General features: G+C 43.4%; 1 protein-coding gene across 2 annotated transcripts in view; it reads left to right on the forward strand.

The window, feature by feature from the left end:
- Window positions 1-17,048, forward strand: part of ECT2L (epithelial cell transforming 2 like) — an 80,307-nt gene that overhangs the window by 58,570 nt on the left and 4,689 nt on the right. For both annotated transcript variants that reach the window (XM_030316454.1, XM_032593257.1), the window contains exons 16-22: window positions 2,605-2,691; window positions 4,879-5,093; window positions 6,373-6,520; window positions 7,943-8,016; window positions 8,116-8,272; window positions 9,426-9,491; window positions 11,453-11,541. In XM_030316454.1, the coding sequence (XP_030172314.1) occupies window positions 2,605-2,691; window positions 4,879-5,093; window positions 6,373-6,520; window positions 7,943-8,016; window positions 8,116-8,272; window positions 9,426-9,491; window positions 11,453-11,541 (836 nt within the window). The remainder of the gene's footprint in view (window positions 1-2,604; window positions 2,692-4,878; window positions 5,094-6,372; window positions 6,521-7,942; window positions 8,017-8,115; window positions 8,273-9,425; window positions 9,492-11,452; window positions 11,542-17,048) is intronic.

Genomic DNA, 17,048 nt, shown 5'->3' on the forward strand with positions numbered 1-17,048 from the left:
ACTCCGTGCTGGGCATGGAGCCTACTTAAAAATTGGCAAATACATAAATAATAAATAAACTGTAGATATTTGTCCTGAAGAACACACAAACTTAACAGCCATAGGAATGGAAAATAACGGTTTCTGCTGAGATAATTGGTTTAGACCATTCCATAGGGGATTCTGTAAGAGGACTTGCCTGCCAAATCCAGGACCAGACACACACACACACACACACACACACACACACACAGAGCTGTGTCTGAAGGTATGACCGGGCAGGGCCTACCCTCCATCCAGATGGCCCAGACTCTGCCCATATATGTATATACAGATAGAGGTATATGCACATGTCTGTCTGTCTATCTGTCTACCTACCATCTGTCCAATCAGATCCTGTCTGTCTCACTGGGCAGTAGTGACTCACTCTAGTGTTTACACTGATACTGTACAACCATGGCAACAGGTTACAAGCAGACCCATGGTTGTTCCTGAGTTCTACCTGTCATTTTCACAGCTATTTCTGCCCCTAATTCAGGCACTGAGTGTCTTGTGGGAGAAGCATCGGCAATAATCTGGAAAAGGCAAACAAGGCAGGAAAGTTCCTACCATGTCATCAGTGGCCTCCCTTATATGTCATGGAGGGAGCGAAGGCACAGGCCCACCAGCCCCAAACAGTAGTTTCCTTATAAATGTGCCAAGTTTGTTGCCCCGTCACTTCCTCTGAGTTCATCCCTAAAAAGAAAATAAGGGATGATGTCTTAAATTTAAAAAATCGTCTCTAAAATGTAACGAAATTATACGTATCGTATACAGTGAGAAAACTTGTTATTTTTGGATTCAAACAAAATTCACACGCCAAATCAACTTGCTATCCACAAAGAAAAATTGATGCTTCATAAAAGTGGCTGCTGCTGAGTCAGAGGTGAAGCTAAGCCCCAGTGTGAGCGAACAGGTGCTCTATAACCAGGGTGGTCCGGGGGGCCGTGCAGAAGCACTCGTGCGAGCCTGCGCAACGGGATGATGTCCCGGGTGAGGCGGTCTCCCTTATACGTGAGATCCACAGACGATTCCGTCCCGTTTCGATTCTCTTAACCTTGGGCCAGTTTGAGTGTCGTTCTCATTGCATGTCTGCAGCCACGTCTATCTTTACAACTATCGGTGTCATTGTCACCGCTGACGGCTTGAAGTCATCATGTCTCTATTAAATCACCAGCACTGCTGTTTATGCTGAAAGAAGAGAGTGTGTTCCATTCATAGAAACTTTGATTTTGACAAGATTCAAAGTAGATTCCTGCCCCCCCTCCCCACCCCCAGCAGAAGTATAAACACATGGCAGGCTAACAGGGGACATCCACAAATGGGGGAAGCAAAAGAAATGGTGGAAAGACTCTGGGGCAGCTGCGAGGTGCGCAGGCTCAGGTGGGACCTCTGTAAACCGGGGAGAAGCCAGCTGACTGCGGCTGGGGGACCAGGGCTCTTCCTTCGGGTAGCCATAAAGAACGGCTGCAGTTACAAAACAAAAATTCCTTTTGCCTGAGTAGAATAAGGCAAAAACCAAAAAACAAAACAAAACACCCAAAAACAAAGTCTTGGTTATACATTGATTTTTTTTTTTTTTTCCCCACTCTCGCCATAGAACTCAAGGGGTTACCATGAGTAGTTTTATCTTTGACTAGGAAAGGCAGCAGTGATGAGCAGGAATCACCCTTACCTCTCACCACAAACCCGGGACCATTGTTCCCTTGCTAGGGAGGACCCTGCAGGCAGCAGGTGGGACTTTTTTTTTGTTTTTTGATGTGCTACTGTATATGAAAGCCACAAGGGAACATGAAGAAAGAATAAGCCATATTTAAATGTGGAAACAGGTTCTAGAGAGCGCATGTGGATTGTTTCTGACACATTTTCATTAGAGTAAAAAAAGGGTGGATTTTACAAAGTGCTGTGCCCTTTTTCTTCTGGCCATTTTATTATTTTTTCTAATGTTTACTGATTTATTTTTGAGGGAGAAGGGAGAGAGTGAGAGCAGGGGAGGGGCAGAGAGAGAATCCCAAGCAGGGTCCCCGCTGTCAGCGCAGGGCCCATCGCAGGCTGGATCCCATGACCCCAGGATCAGGGCCTGAGCCAAAATCAAGAGTCAGACACTTGACCAACTGAGCCACCCAGATGTCCCTTCTGGTAACTTTAAAAGTAAGATAAGCCATTTGTCCTCAACTGACAAATGACAGCAGAATTGAGGCAGAGGCCTGGAATGTGTGGGATTCCTCGTGCCTCAGTGAGCAGATAAGCCCCCCCCAACCCCCCACCTCGTCCCCCCCACCCCGCCCGGCCTCAAGGAGCAGGGTCTCTCTCCTGCCTCCCAGGGAGAAGGGGCGCTGCACTGAATTCAGTTTCTCAAGTATAATGTAGTTCCTAGGAAGCTAAAGTTTACTTTTTTTAACAGAAGATTTAATTTAAGAGAGTCATCAACTGTGTCACGTGCTTAGTTCATTGTGTCTGGGGAGCACCGTAGTTGGGGCTGAAGGCAGACAGCTACTGAAAGCCTCCCGTAGGCACAGCACCCACTGGGCATTCAGACATCCCAAGGCCTGCCTCCAAATAATCAAGTCTGCATTTAATCCTCAGGAAAGAAATGTTAGAGAAGACAACCCTCAGGATGCAAAATCAAGTCTCAGCAAAAACGATCTAAATTTTGAGACGCTGGTAAAGCTGGTAAGTCAATGATTATATAGTAAGAATTCTCCATTGTTTTGCTCCTGCCCCCCCCCCCCCAAAAAAAAAAGGCGTCAGCCTTTATTCTGGTTCTTTTTTCTTGACAGTTTACCTTAGGGGGGGAAAACCTTAAATATAAGTGAGGGAATCCAACAGGTAGATTTTTCTTTTGAATATGTCCTGGTCTGAAAAGAAATTAACCAAGAAATTAACCAGTTAACATCTTGGGAGCAAGAGCCATCTCTGTGCTACTCTGATTTTTTTTTTTTTTCTTTCCTTTTCCTTTAAAAAAAACTTAAAAAAAAAATTAGAGAGAGAGAGGGAGACACAGAATCTGAAGCAGGCTCCAGGCTCTGAGCTGTCAGCACAGAGCCCAACCCAGGGCTCTGGGCTAGAGCCCATGAACAATGAGATCATGACCTGAGCCCAAGTCCAACATTTAATGACTGAGCCACCCAGACACCCTACTCTGATTTTCTAATATGACAGGAGGACAGCATTTAGAGAAATAGCACACGGACATAAAACTTCACAGTTTCTAAATGACCCACCAACTCGTAGTCTGACTTCGAAGGCTGACTATAACATTCAGGGCCCTGTCTTTCTGTTTCCAAAGGGGAGGGCGTGGAGGAGGTCGAGGCTTGGTCCCATCGTGCCCTAACACACAGCACACACAAGCTGCTTTGCCTTTCTTCATCCCACGTTCGCAAATTCATCCTGTTTTCCTTTTCACAATCCCTTAAGGTAGATGTTAGCGACCACATTTTGTAGATGAGGAACTACGGTTAGAACACTTAAATGACTTCCCTAAAGTCACATGGCCTGCTGAGAAAGAAACTTGAATCCCACAGCCCTGAGCTCAACCGTGGAGTTCCTTCCCAAGCCTGGCCATGCTCTGGGGAATCCACCTGCCACAGTGTTGCCCGTGTGGACCTCATGGCGTGGGTGCTCGCTCACCCTCGGGTACACCCCCCGGAATCACCAGAGAGAAGGGGGTTCACATAGCGCCATGAATATGAGAGTATCTCATCTCACTGTTGGTCACAACACCTGACAATGGTTTTAAGACAATAGGTTTGACAACTGAAACCTTAATTTAAAATGATTAAAAATATTGGAGAACTCCAATATTTTAAAAACATTTGTACACATAAAAGTATAATACGGGCTCCGAGCCAGCTGCCAGGTGGGGCTATAAATGTATTTTTTTTTTTAACTCATTAGGAATGTCTAAATGGGTATGATATAGATAGATAGATCCTGTGTTTGAAAGATAAAACTTTACCAAAACAGCATGTTTATAGTATTTCATAGAGTGAGTTTTCTGGTTTTTCTCTTACATTTACTTTATATTTGAATTCTGGTTCATGAAGTTATGGTTGATTTGTTTTGGGCAAAGATCACATGGCATTACACTTCGTATTGTTATATTTCATTTGGGGCGGTGTGGGGCATCCGAGGGCTTAAGGGAGAAGGAGAAATTGTGTTCTAAGAGTATTAATAGTTCTAGGCTCAAACACAAGGCCATTGCATTTTTAAAAATTAAATATTTTCATTGTTTTCTATTGCAAGGATACTCATTTTCCAACTTTTGAAAAGTACAGATAGAAGAGAAAGAATTACTTAGTCCCAGCACTGAAAATTAATTTCGAAGCAGATTAGTTGACAGGAGGGTTAGCTCATTTCAGTTCTTCTGTCTGCAGTGTTGTTAATAAAACACTATAAATCAATCAGTAAACACTGGGGAAAAGGCACAGGAGAGCAATCAAGAGTGGGCAACCCAAAGGCTTCCTCACTGGACTATCACCATCATGAAGGCGAGGCTCTGTGCCCTCCCATCGTTGTGTAGTGACCACCTAGCACGTGTCACTGAATACGTATTCAAGTAGACCAGATGGATAGACATCGAGCCTCAGTCTGGCCCCCTCGGGATCCAAGACTGGCCCAATGGGAGGGGCTAGTTGGTGATACCGGATCAAGCCGTGGTCAGCAGGGTCCACCACAGTCCCCTATCAAGGTCCCCTTCAACCTTGTATGCTGTAAACCCCAAAGGGGGAATCTCAGAATGACCGCCCGACTGTTCCGTCGGTCATTTCTCTGCCTCCTTCAGCTTTCAGGCTCTTGGAGGCTGTAAACACGGAAAGAGTCATTCTGCTTTCCCTGTGAGTCCTTAATGCCTTTCTACAGGAGAGAAAGCTCCAGATGGACTCGGCTGGAAAGCGAACGGGGGTTGTCAGGGAACTCTTACGGAGTGAGAGAAAATATGTACAGATGCTGGAAACGGTGAGAGAGGTCTACGCAGCACCACTGCAAGCAGCCCTGTCATCAAATAGAGCGATTCTGAGTGCTGCAAATATCCGGATCATTTTCTCCGACGTTTTGCGGATTCTAAGTCTCAACAGGTAAACTCCGTGTAGGCATTTCTTCAAATATTCACTCATCATGCCTTGGGAGGAGCCCACCCTTAATTATTTCAAAAGCTGTACAGAGGCTCTTCTCCGCCCTGCTCAGAGCCCCTGATCATCTCACGAGAGAGGACTCTTGCTGCTGGGCTGCGACCAAGAGTGAGAACTCCTGCCTCAGTTCGATGCTGTGGTTCAAGGAGTGGAACTGAGTGCCTGGGGATTTTGTATTCACTATATTGTTCACGCAGAAGGTGATGGGAAGAACTGTCTGTTTTGTTTTGTTTTTGAGATTGGGCGGGGGGGTGCGGGTAGGGGCAGAGAGAGAGAGAGGGAGAGAGAGAGAGAGGGAGAGAGAGAGGGAATCCCAAGCAGGCTCCACACTCAGGGCAGAGCCAGTTGTGGGGCTTGATCTCATGACTATGAGATCATGACTTGAAGCCAAAATCCAGAGTTGCACGCTTAAGCAGCTAAGCCACCCAGGTGCCCCTTTTATTGATTTTATTTTGATTTTTTGAGAGAGAGTGCCTGTCACTGTTCTTAATCAGCAGTGCCCAGGTGAGCAAAGGGAACGAAAACAAAGGATTTCATGGAGTCAGGTCACTAGGATACTGTACTTCGAGAACCCAAGGCTGGGGGGTCGGCTCAATGACAGCAGGTGGTTTCACGTACGCCCCAGTTGACAAAGAAACGTGACCACGTGCACCAGCGGTAAAGACAGAGTGAGCTGGTGCCTCTCTGCCAGAGGCAGAGTCACCTCTCCGGGTGACTCAGAAGTGCCTCACACTCCGTGCCCCCCCCCCCCCCCCCCCGCCAGCTCCTGCAAAAGGAACAGGTTGAACAAGCCTCTCCCTGGTTTCAAGTCCCGTCAAGGGTGGAAGGAAGGACAACCTTAGGTTCTCAGGGAAACGAGCCGGGTGGGGGCGGGGGGTGGCATTTGAAGCGAGTCAGTCACTCTCCTCGGAGGACTTTAAGAAACCTTTGCTGCCCTCCTGGCTGGCCATGTGGGAGGGGTGCTGTCCGGGGCAGGCCTCCGGAGGCCGGCCGGGGCTTCTGGCTCAAGGAAGTGAGAAGGAGAGATGAGGCTTCTCCAGAGGCAACCTTCGTCCTCACACCCCAGTTCCTCCCCCTTTCCTGGCAGACCTGCCCTGCTCTGTGTCAAGGCAAAACGACTGGACCAAAGCCCTGCCAGCCTGCGCTGATGACAACTAGCCTGGTTTTTAAGTTTCCAGGTTATCCCTGGCCACTCTTTCACGGGCATGCTTCTCTCCTATGGCAGGCAGTTTCTAGACCACCTGAGAGACAGACTGCAGGAATGGGGCCCGGCCCACTGCGTGGGAGAAATATTCCTAAAGTTTGGAAGCCAGTTGAACATATATACCAATTTCTTCAACAATTACCCGGTTGTTCTGAAAACTATGGAGAAGGTAATGATTGAGTTACCACCCAGGCACGTATGAGACCTTCTGAGCTCGAGAGGAAGTTTTGTGTGCGATCCAAAGGACTAGGATTAATAGGGAAGACTTCCTCCCTACTCTTAGCTTCCAGTTTGCTGTGAACTCTTTGGGGATGGCGACTCTGACTTATTTAATTTCGTATCACTAGGGACTAGCATAGTGCTTGATACATAAGGCCCCAGGAACTGATTGTTGGGCTGAATTAATCATACACGTTTCCAAGCTTTCATCTGTCCCAGATACCCTGTGGTTCGCTTACAGAAAACTGTCGAACAATTAGGTAGAAACAAAACTGAGAGCCCTGATTCTACTCTGCCAACACGTGTGGTCCTGCGTGGCCTTGACAAGCTCAACTCTCTTATGGAGAAAAGGAATCGATAACCCATGTTGCTTGGAATAGGGACACTCAATTTGAAAAATCTCATTGTGAAATAAGGAATTTCTTTGCCTTCCATCCCTTGGAGAGTTCATCATACACAATTCTTCCCACTGCGACCGACGCCATATGTAGTCTGGGCAGGAACATTCAGCTCCTTCTGAGTCACTCACTGCTCTTGTTGGGGTCTCTTCTGACGGCCGTGAGATCTTTCTTTCCGCCCTCTTCAATTTGTGTGAAAAGCGCAGCAGAAGACGGCACCTTGACTTCTGCCAGTGTCGGCTGCGTCCACTCCGGCTGTGTCCGCCCATCTGCACTGAGGCCGAGTGGAAGGCTTGGGAGCTGGGAGGCCTCTGGACGATCCCTGACCTCAGACGTCTCCCTTTGTAGCATTCTTCTCGCCCCACTTAGGGAGTTCAAACACTGCTAGACAAGTGAATGATGGGAAAGTTGCGTGAATAAGGCGATTTCATAGGGCCAACCATAGGACGGAAATGGGAGCAGAGTCTCACATATTGTCACTAGCACGGGGTGTGCATATAAGCAAGTACTCAGTGAACGTTAGCTGTTAACATTACAACAGTGAATATTTGCCTTCTGGAAATTAGCATTACTGGTGTCTTTTAGGCACGTGTGTGGTGAGAAAAATGAGGTAACTTCCGGAGGGCTCTACTAAGATGAACGAATGCATTTTAAAACATATTTGGCACAGTGGAGCCTCTTTCTAATGCTCCTGTGGAAAACACAGTCAACAGCAGTATTATAGGTGAATAGTTTCTTACTGTGGGGATAACACTTACTGCCTGACAAGCACTTTATGGAGAGGATTCTTCCTCTCCTCACCACGAGAGTTAGGTACAGTATTCACGGGAAAACGGAGGCTCAGAGAAGTGAAATAACTTGACAGGGTCACATAGAATTAGGTAGAATTAAATTAAATCTTTAATTCTAATCCAGGTCTACCTGGCTGCAAAGCCATTTTGTCTATACTGACTCAGTTCACTGAATACCTTTAGTGCAGAGAAACGATACCAGCATTCCGAGCTTTCCTGAAGAGGCATGATAAGACCGTTGCTACCAAAATGCTGAGGTGAGTTCTGAGGGAAAGCACGGTGGGGGTGCCCTAAGCACAGGGCACACTTTGACCTTCCAAAAGTGACCAGCGTTCCATTTTCTATGCCTCCTACAGCCTCCCGGAGCTGCTCTTATACCCATCCAGAAGATTTGAAGAATATATTAATCTTCTGTACGCTCTGAGGCTTCATACTCCTGCAGAACATGTTGACCGTGGGCACTTGACCGCTGCGATTGACCAAGTCAAAAACTATAAACGTTATATAGATCAGGTTGGTTGCTGGTAAGAGTTGGTGTCCTTGAAAAATGTTACAATGCTTTGCGGTACTGACTCAAAGATCCTGAAATAGCTTATCCTGTCGTGGTGTTCTTTACTTCAAAGTCTTTTATCCCTTTCATGTGAAATCATCGGGTTCAGGGATTTGGAGCACTAAGGGCATCTATTCTAAGCCAAGCAACATGAGACACAATGTTTTCAGACATCTGCGTAAGCGCAATAGAACTTTTATTAATATGAAAGTTTGAAGACTCGGATATTTAGATTGATTTTTCTAGATAACCAAGAGGAAAAAAAAGCAAAATTCTTTGTTTCTGAAGGTACTTCTTACCGTGTTAATTAAATTTTCTGACTCAGTAAGTATCGCAATCATAATCATTCTCGGGGGTGCCTCGGTGGCTCTGTTGGTTAAGCGTCTGACTTCGGCTCAGGTCGTGATCTCACAGTTCATAAGTTCAAGTCCCACTTCGGGCTCTGGGTGGACAGCTGGGAGCCTGGAGCCTGCTTCGGATTCTGTGTCTCCTTCTCTCTCTGCCCCTCCCCCACTTGTGCTCTGTCTCTCAAAAATAAATAAATGTTAAAAAAAATTTTTAAATCATAATCATTCTCTGAAAGAATTTGGCATCGTGGAAGACAGTTCTATCGTTCTGAAAATACTGTTGTGATGGGCGTACTGCATGGGCAGCCAGGCTGAATGTAACCTGATAACATATTATGCCCTGAAGATACTTTCTGAATACAGTGCTGTCACTTGTGTCTTTGTTTTAAAACACTGGGGATACGATGGGGCGCCTGGCTGACTCAGTCAGTTGAGTGGCCCACTGTTGATTTCAGCTCAGGTCACGATCCCAGGGTCACGGGATTGAGCCCCATGTCAGGCGCCGCGCCGAGCGTGGAGCCTGCTTAAGGTCCTCTTTCTGTCTCCCTTTGCCCCTCTACCCTGCTTGCGTTCTCTCCCTCTCTCTCTCTCTCTCTCTCTCAAATAAAAATAAAAATAAATAAATAATTGGGGACACGAAACTGAGATTCTTATTAAGAGTTATGAACATACTGAGCCCTCTATCAAGTGACATAAAATATTTTAAATCTAGTTTTTCTGTATAAAACTTTCATAATTTTAGTTGGCCTAAAATCACTTTGTTTACTAGATGAAACAAAACATCGGTATGAGAGATCAGCTGTCAGACATACAGAGAATCGTCAGGGGATGCCCGGTATGTATTCGGATGTGCTCACGACATCTCATGCTCAGGAATGTAACCTCCGGTCATCGGCAAAGGAGACATGCATTTTTCCATTCAGCTAACGTCTGTTGAGGGCCTGCTGTGTGCGATGTGCTGGCGAGCTCTCACATTTCACTTCCTTGCTAGCTGCAAGGGTGCATATGAGAAGAGGCACGAGTGAACTTGACCCCATCCCACAGTTTGTCTTCAGTCTTAGCTCTCTGATTGGTACTTCTGTAACATGACCTCCTTTGGCGAAAGGGGCCATGTCTTTTCTGATGTCATATCTCCCTGCACATAGAGCCTGGTGCAGGATTCTGCGCACTGAGGATATCTAAAAAATCTCAGGAGTCATCTGTTAGCTGCTGCCTATATAGAATATCATCTGGTCCCACTCTACCTTCTCTCTTACTGCCTTGCCTACCACTTTATGATCAAAGAAATCCACTCATAGTTCTTCAATAATGTTAATCTTTCCTCACACATTTGCGCTTTGCTCATGCTTTGCCTTCTCTGAAATTGCCTTCCTTTCCCACTCCACTGGATAAACTCTTTATCCTTTAAAAGTCCAGTTCAGGGGCGCCTGGGTGACTCAGTCGGTAAGTGTCCGACTTCCACTCAGGTCGTGATCTCGCGGTTTGTGAGTTCTAGCCCCGCGTCGGGCTATGCTAACAGCTCAGAGCCTGAAGCCTGCTTTGGATTCTGTGTCTCCCTGTCTCTCTGCTCTTCCCCCACTCACACTCTGTCTCTCTCTCAAAAATAAATAAACGTTAAAAAAAAAAAATCCGGTTTAGGGGCACCTGGGTGGCTCAGTCAGTTAAGCATCAGACTCTTGGTTTTGGCTCAGGTCATGATCTTGTGGTTTGTGAGTTCAAGCCCCTCATCAGGCTCCGTGCTGACAGTGCAGAGCCTGCTTGGGATTCTCTCTCTCCTCTCTTTGCTCCTCCTCCGCTCACTCTGTCTCTCAAAAATAAACTTAAAAAAAAAAATCAAGTTCAATCATCATCTTCCTTGTGAAGTTTCCCCAACATCTCCAGCTGTGAGTTCCCCCTTCCTGGGTTTTCCGCAGCACCTTGAACATCTCTCCCACGCTTTTTTGTAACCTTTAATTCGTAAGACTGGGAGCTCCATCAGGTATGAGCTATGATTTACTTGTCTTCTAGTAGGAGTTCACCATATGAATTATGTTGAGTTAAAGTATCAATTGATTGGAAATGTTATTTATTTATTTATTTATTTATTTACTTATTTAGGCCAAAGTAGGGAAACAAGATGGAGCTGTTTTGTTAGAATTTAGATCTGGACATTTTGGTAGGGAGAGTGAAGTTGACTGGATTACAACAAGTCCCAAATCTTGGCACTCACAGAGTCTGAACTTTATCTCTGGATCGCTGTTCATAACAAGTGATCATCTCCATAGCTAGATCAATACAAGGGTGTAATTTCTTAATTTGTAACAATCCATTCATTACCCTTTCTTGATAGATCCCTTCTTTCCTGCTTCCAACCCTCCTCTTCCTCCTTCTTCTTCTTTTAATACTAGGAAAGCACTTAAAGAATTTATAAATAAAATAGTAATTTCAGTAGCTTTAAAAATTAGACAACAGGGGCACCTGGGTGCCTCAGTCCAAAGAACATATGACTCTTGATCTTGGGGTCGTGAGTTCAAGCCCCATGTTGGGTGCAGAGATTACTTAAAACTTGAAAAAATAAATTAATTAAAAAAATTAAAAATTGAAAATTAGATAACACCCTCAAAATATAGTTTTCATGGTCAATTCTGTGGTCTTTCTAATGAAAGCCTGTTTTGTTAATAGTAAAAACACTCACTTTTTCATAATTAAACTGAGTTCTACTCAACAGTGTGCAGGATATCAAATGGTTCTGCAGTAGTGGGACTTCTATTTTCTACAAATTTATGAATGTGTCTAATTTTGTTTTTTATTTCACAGACTCTATCAGAGGAAAACAGATATCTGATTAGGGTCCAAGATGTAGCCCAGCTTCACTGCTGTGATGAGGCAGTAAGTTTCTCTTTAAGGTAAGCATTGAACTATCCTAAGGCTGTGATTGTGACTTGCTCATCTTGTATCTGGGATTGAGTACAATGTCTGACATAAGTTAAAAACAAATCTTTGTGCTGTACTGAAAACTTACACACACATTCCTCCGAGATGATGTAAGGTGATTTACTCACTTACTCACATTCCAGGCAGCTACTGGATAGAATGGGAGAAAATACATGGTCTCTGCCAGAACCACAAACTGCATAGAAGCAGGAATTCTGAATGTTGGTCACTTCCCTGCTGAAAGGAGATCCAAGTGGTGGGTATCACACCAGTGATTTGCTCAACTATAAGAAAGAGAAGGCCAGTTAATTATCCTCAGTTATTGAGGTTAGTATTAAAAAGGTCTCACCAAGGAACCACCATTGTATTGAGGGCCCACTGTATCTGTTCTGCACCTCACAGTAGTGTAAGAACAGAAGACGGGAGGGTGCTAATTTCCATAAGCTAGCACCCCCTTTCCTCCTTTAGAACAAGGATGGGGGGCCTCTGGGTGGCTCAGTCCGTTAAGCTCCCGACTCTTGATTTCGGCTCAGGTCACGATCTCGCGGTTCATGGGTTTGAGTCCTGCACTGGGTTCCAGGCTAGCATGCAGAGCCTGCTTGGGCTTCTCCTTCTCTTCCTCTCTCTCTGCCCCTCCCCCCCACTCTCCCTCTTTCTCTCAAAATAAATAAATAAAGACTTGAGGAAAAAAAAGAACAAGGATGGGCAAACTTTTTCTTTTTATGGGCAAACCCGTAAAGGGTCAGATAGTAAATATCCCGTGGCAACTACTAACTTCAGCGTTGCAGCACAGAAGCAGCAACATAATGATACAATACATAAATCGTACAGTCTTCATAGACAATACAGCACATAAATGAACCAGTGTGGCTGTGTGACAATAAAACTGTATTTATAAAACAAGTGGGGTTATAATTTACTGATCCCTGCTTTGGAAAATTATTTGCACAACTATGTTCTTAGTATTAATGACAAAGAGGAGAAATCAACAAACAGCAACCAAACTGGAGAGACATCAACTCCCTTAATTTGTCCGATTTCAACAAAAGAAGTAAAAATGGATTTGCCTGTCATTTCAATGAATATTTCGGTGAATGTTTCCCAGAGGCATAGGTCAGTGTGTGTGGGGGAGGTGGGGGGTGGGAGGGGGGGAGGTGATGGTTGGAAGAAACCCAATCCTCTCACCTCTATTCCTACCGGGAATGACTCTAAATGAAAATCAAATTACACAATTGCGTCACTTTTGTCATGGTCACAGTGTTTTTGTTTCGTTTTGTTGATTTTGTTTGGTAACGTTAGAAGTGAGCTGCAGTGATGGAAGGAAACTAGATAGCAAACCAGCAATTTTGAACATATTGGTGTAGTGGGAGACATGCTAGGGATTATTCCAGTTTTTTATTATTAGAATTTATTTTACCTTCATGTACTCATGAAGGTAACACTCTCTCTTTATGTAAGTCTGAGTTTCTGACCTACGTAATTTACCTTTTCTCTAAAGACCTTCTTTTAACGGTTCTTGCTAGGAAGGTCTACTGGCAATAAATTTCCTCAATTTTTGTTTGATAAACTTTCACTTTTGAAGGATAATTTTGCTGGCTACAGAATTCTGGGTTGCTGGGTTTTTGTTTTTGTTTTTTTTTTCTTTAAATGCTTATTCCACTGTACTCTTTCTTGCTTGCATGGTTTCTGAAGAGACATCCAATGTCATCGTTGTTCCTCTTTGGTAAGGTGGTTTTTTTGTTTTGTTTTTGTTCTCTGGGTTCTTCCAAGATTTTTTCTTTGTCTTTGATTTTGTGGAGTTTGAATGTAATGTGCCTGTGTAGATTTTTTTGGTATTTACCCTGTGTGGTATTCTATAAGCTTCCTGGATCTGTGGCTTGGTGTCTGTCAATAATTTTGTAAAATTCACAGCCATCATCACTTCACATACTTCTTCTGTTCCTTTCTCTTTATTCTCCATCGTCTTTTCCCATTAGATATATGTACATCTTTTGTAATTGTCCCACATTTCTTGGAGAGTCTGTTCCTTTTTCAGTCTTTTTTCTCTTTGCTTCTAAGTTTGGTAAGTTTCTATTGATGTACCTTCAGGCTCATTGATTCTTTCCTCAGCTATGTCCCATCTGCTAATGAGCCCATCAAAGGCATTATTCATTTCCATTTCAGTGTTTTCAATTTCTGCAATTTTATTTTGGGGGGGTTTCCATTTTTTTTTGTTCATATTACCCATCTGTTCTTTTGTTGCATGTTGTCCACTTTTTTTTCATTAGAGTCCTTACTTTATCATAAACATTTAAAATTTCTGTCTAATAAGTCCAACATCATCCCTGCCATGTGAGTCTGGTTCTAAAACTTGCTTTATCAAACTGTTTTCTCTCCTCTTAGCAAGATTTGTAATTTTTTGTTGAAAGCTAGATATATTGGGTGAAAGGAAATGAGGTAAATAGGTCTTTGGTGTGAGGTGTTATGTTTATCTGGCTAGAGGTTAGCCTGTGCTTACTGTTTGTTGTAGCTGTGGTGTCAGAAGCTACAGTTAATTCTGGTGTTCTTGTTTTTGTCTCCCCTTTTGTCACTGAGTTTCCCTAGAGATCTCTTAAATAAGGTCTGAACCTTCTAGTTCTTTTTAGCTATAATCCCTGTCGTTATAAAGAGTCCTATGGATGTGGTAGTCAAATGGAAGGAAGGGGAGGAGAGGGGAGGGGAGGGGAGGGGAGGGGAGGGGAAGAGTTCTATAGTCTTCTGATGAGGTCTTCGTTTTTTTTTTTTAGTGAGCTGTGCCCCTAGGCTAGGACCTTCAGAAGTGCTTCTCAGTCTTGTTTTCTGTTTTGTTTTGTTTTGTTTTGGTGCCCCTCTACTGACACAGGAAACTGAGAAGGAGCTGGAGGTACAAGTTTCCCTCCCCCATGTTGGTTCAATTCTGATAAAAATAGTTTCCTTTGAAGGCAGTCCTTTGTTAAGAAGAGAACTCTTTGGGATGTTTCAAAAAAGTTACTTTTCCCTTCCCCATCTGGAAGAATGAAAATATTTTTCTCTCAATTTTACAGTGAGAACCTGGTGGGACTCCTGGAAGTACAATTCCTGCAACTTTCAAATTCATGCAAGTGGGGACAGAATGTTCCCCTAAGGCTAGGCTTCCAGGAGTTCCTAATCTCTTAAACTAGTTCACACTGTCTCTAGCAGTTAGTCAATTATCTTTTAAATATTCTTTCCTGATGCTGCTCCCTCAGGGAGTTTCTGCTTCTAGTAAGCGATGATTCCCTTATCAGTGTGTCTCCCCAGCTTTTGGGTGGCTGGTTTACCTTATGACCTCAATTCTTTGATGGATCTAAGAAGAGTGGCTGATTCTGAGGTTTTTAGCTTCTTTTTTGTTGTGAGGGTGAAGTTAGGACTTCCAAGCTTTTTGACATGTCCAACCAGAAACCAGATGTCTCAATGTTTAGAATTTAGGCTTGTCTTCAGTATTTGGACAACAGAGAGTACATTTTGAGGATAATGAGAGGATACCAAATTATTTTATACTCTAATTATGAGGTACATGTATATTTAAATAGGCACTATCTCGGTGATTTGCCAAGCAACAAATGTACATATAATTTTACATCAACAGCTGAAATTAAATACAAGATAGTTTCATATTCCAGAAGATATTACAGAATATTTAGCCTGAAACTTTACTATCATTTTGGAAAGTCACATAAAACCCAAGAAATCCCATTCCTATGACTTCCATCAGGGATTTCTAATCAGAGGAAACTGCTAATATTTATACTGACTCACATGAGTATAAGCTTTTATAATTTACTATATTTTATTAATGCTATCTATCTATCATCTATCCACCATCAGTCTATCTCTACACTCAACACAGGGCTTGAACTAATGGCCCCAAGATCAAGAGTCGCACACTCCTCTGACTGAGCCAGGCAGGCACCCCTACAATTTATCATATACTTTAAATTTTCTCATTCGATATACTCATTACAATCACTTGGTGAAGCAAGTAGGACTGGAACCATGTTATGGGTGGGAATCTGGATTTAACTTGTTTGAGGCTGCAGAATAAGTGCTGATCTGAAACTCAAAACCAGGTCTCAGTGCTCCTACTGATTAGACCAGCAGGTGGAAAGATGAATTAACCTTCCTCATAATAAACTCACCACCTGAGCAGCAGGTATGAAACAACGAATAAACAAGAGCTGTGACACAGAAAAAATAAGTAAATATTTGCACCGTAAGTGAAAAAATTTCCTCAGGGGGTAGAGATGAAATCATAGAGTCATTTTCGAGTTAGGAAATTTGGGGTTATTATTTGTACCTCTGTGGATATCGCCCACAGAGTTTTGGGATATGTTAAGCTTTTATAATACATTATGGAATTTGGAACTTTTATAATATAGTTTTTTCCAGAAACGCCAATTTTCATTTATGTGACTTCAAGCCTGCTGGTTTTTAAATAGACTTTTTTTTTTTTTTTTTTTTTTTCTTTCCTTCCCTCTTTCCTACCTTGATGCAAAGGTGCCCAAAGGTGGAGCCTTCTAGGACTGGTGAATAGTGGCATGGCTTTGAATCACTAAACGGAGCCATCCACTTCTCAGACCAAGTCCTCTTGGGACTTGGAAAAACCCTATTACGCTGCCAATATAGATTGTAAACTTTCCTTTTAGCCTTACCCCAAAAGACCTACAGTCATTTACCAGGGCCACTGTGTTTTGGGGACTTCCCAGGGATACGGGACTCTGAACTGATTCTTATTCTGGAAACTCAAAAAGCCACACAACCCTCAAGTCAGAGTGTGGATGTATGGGAGCGACAGTTTTGGCTCAGGTCGGCTCACAGAACCGATGGCTCAGTTGTCTGTTCGTGCCCGAGGTTGTATTCTGAAAATTCCTTTGAAGGTTTTATGTATTTATAGTAGTTGGGTAGTTGGTAGTTTTGGCCGTCTAATACAATAAACAACAACAAAACACTTCTAGGATGATGTTAGGAATTTAAACTAGAACAGAGCTGTTACATTTTTGCTGAGTCATTTGACCTACTTCTGAGTAAGAAAAGAAATTCTATCCAAGTTTAAAGGAAAAACCCTACCCCTTAGGGTTGGTTCTTTTCAGTATGAGCAGAAGTGGCTTTCTGAAACCCTACTGGGATCCATAGTTTCCACTTTAGCCGCTATTATGTCAATATGAAAGATGAAATTATTTACTTTTATATATGTAGAGGAATTGTTACGTTTAAAAAAAAAAAAGTTCTGGTGTTTCTTGTCTGTGGATGAAAACTGTTGATCTTGAGGGGCTTAATTTAGTAAATGGCTTTGAAAACCTTCTAGATAGAACGCAGGTATATAGAGAGAGTAAAAGTTTGGTTTGCGAGTATAATTCATTCCAGAAACATGCTTGTAATCCAAAGCACTTATATCAAAGCAAATTTCAAGAACCCTGGGCTCAGTTGTGATTGTGTGACATTCGGCGTCACGTAGACATTATTT

This window comes from Lynx canadensis, chromosome B2 (genome assembly GCF_007474595.2).
Source record: "Lynx canadensis isolate LIC74 chromosome B2, mLynCan4.pri.v2, whole genome shotgun sequence".
Classification (NCBI taxonomy): Eukaryota; Metazoa; Chordata; class Mammalia; order Carnivora; family Felidae; genus Lynx; species Lynx canadensis.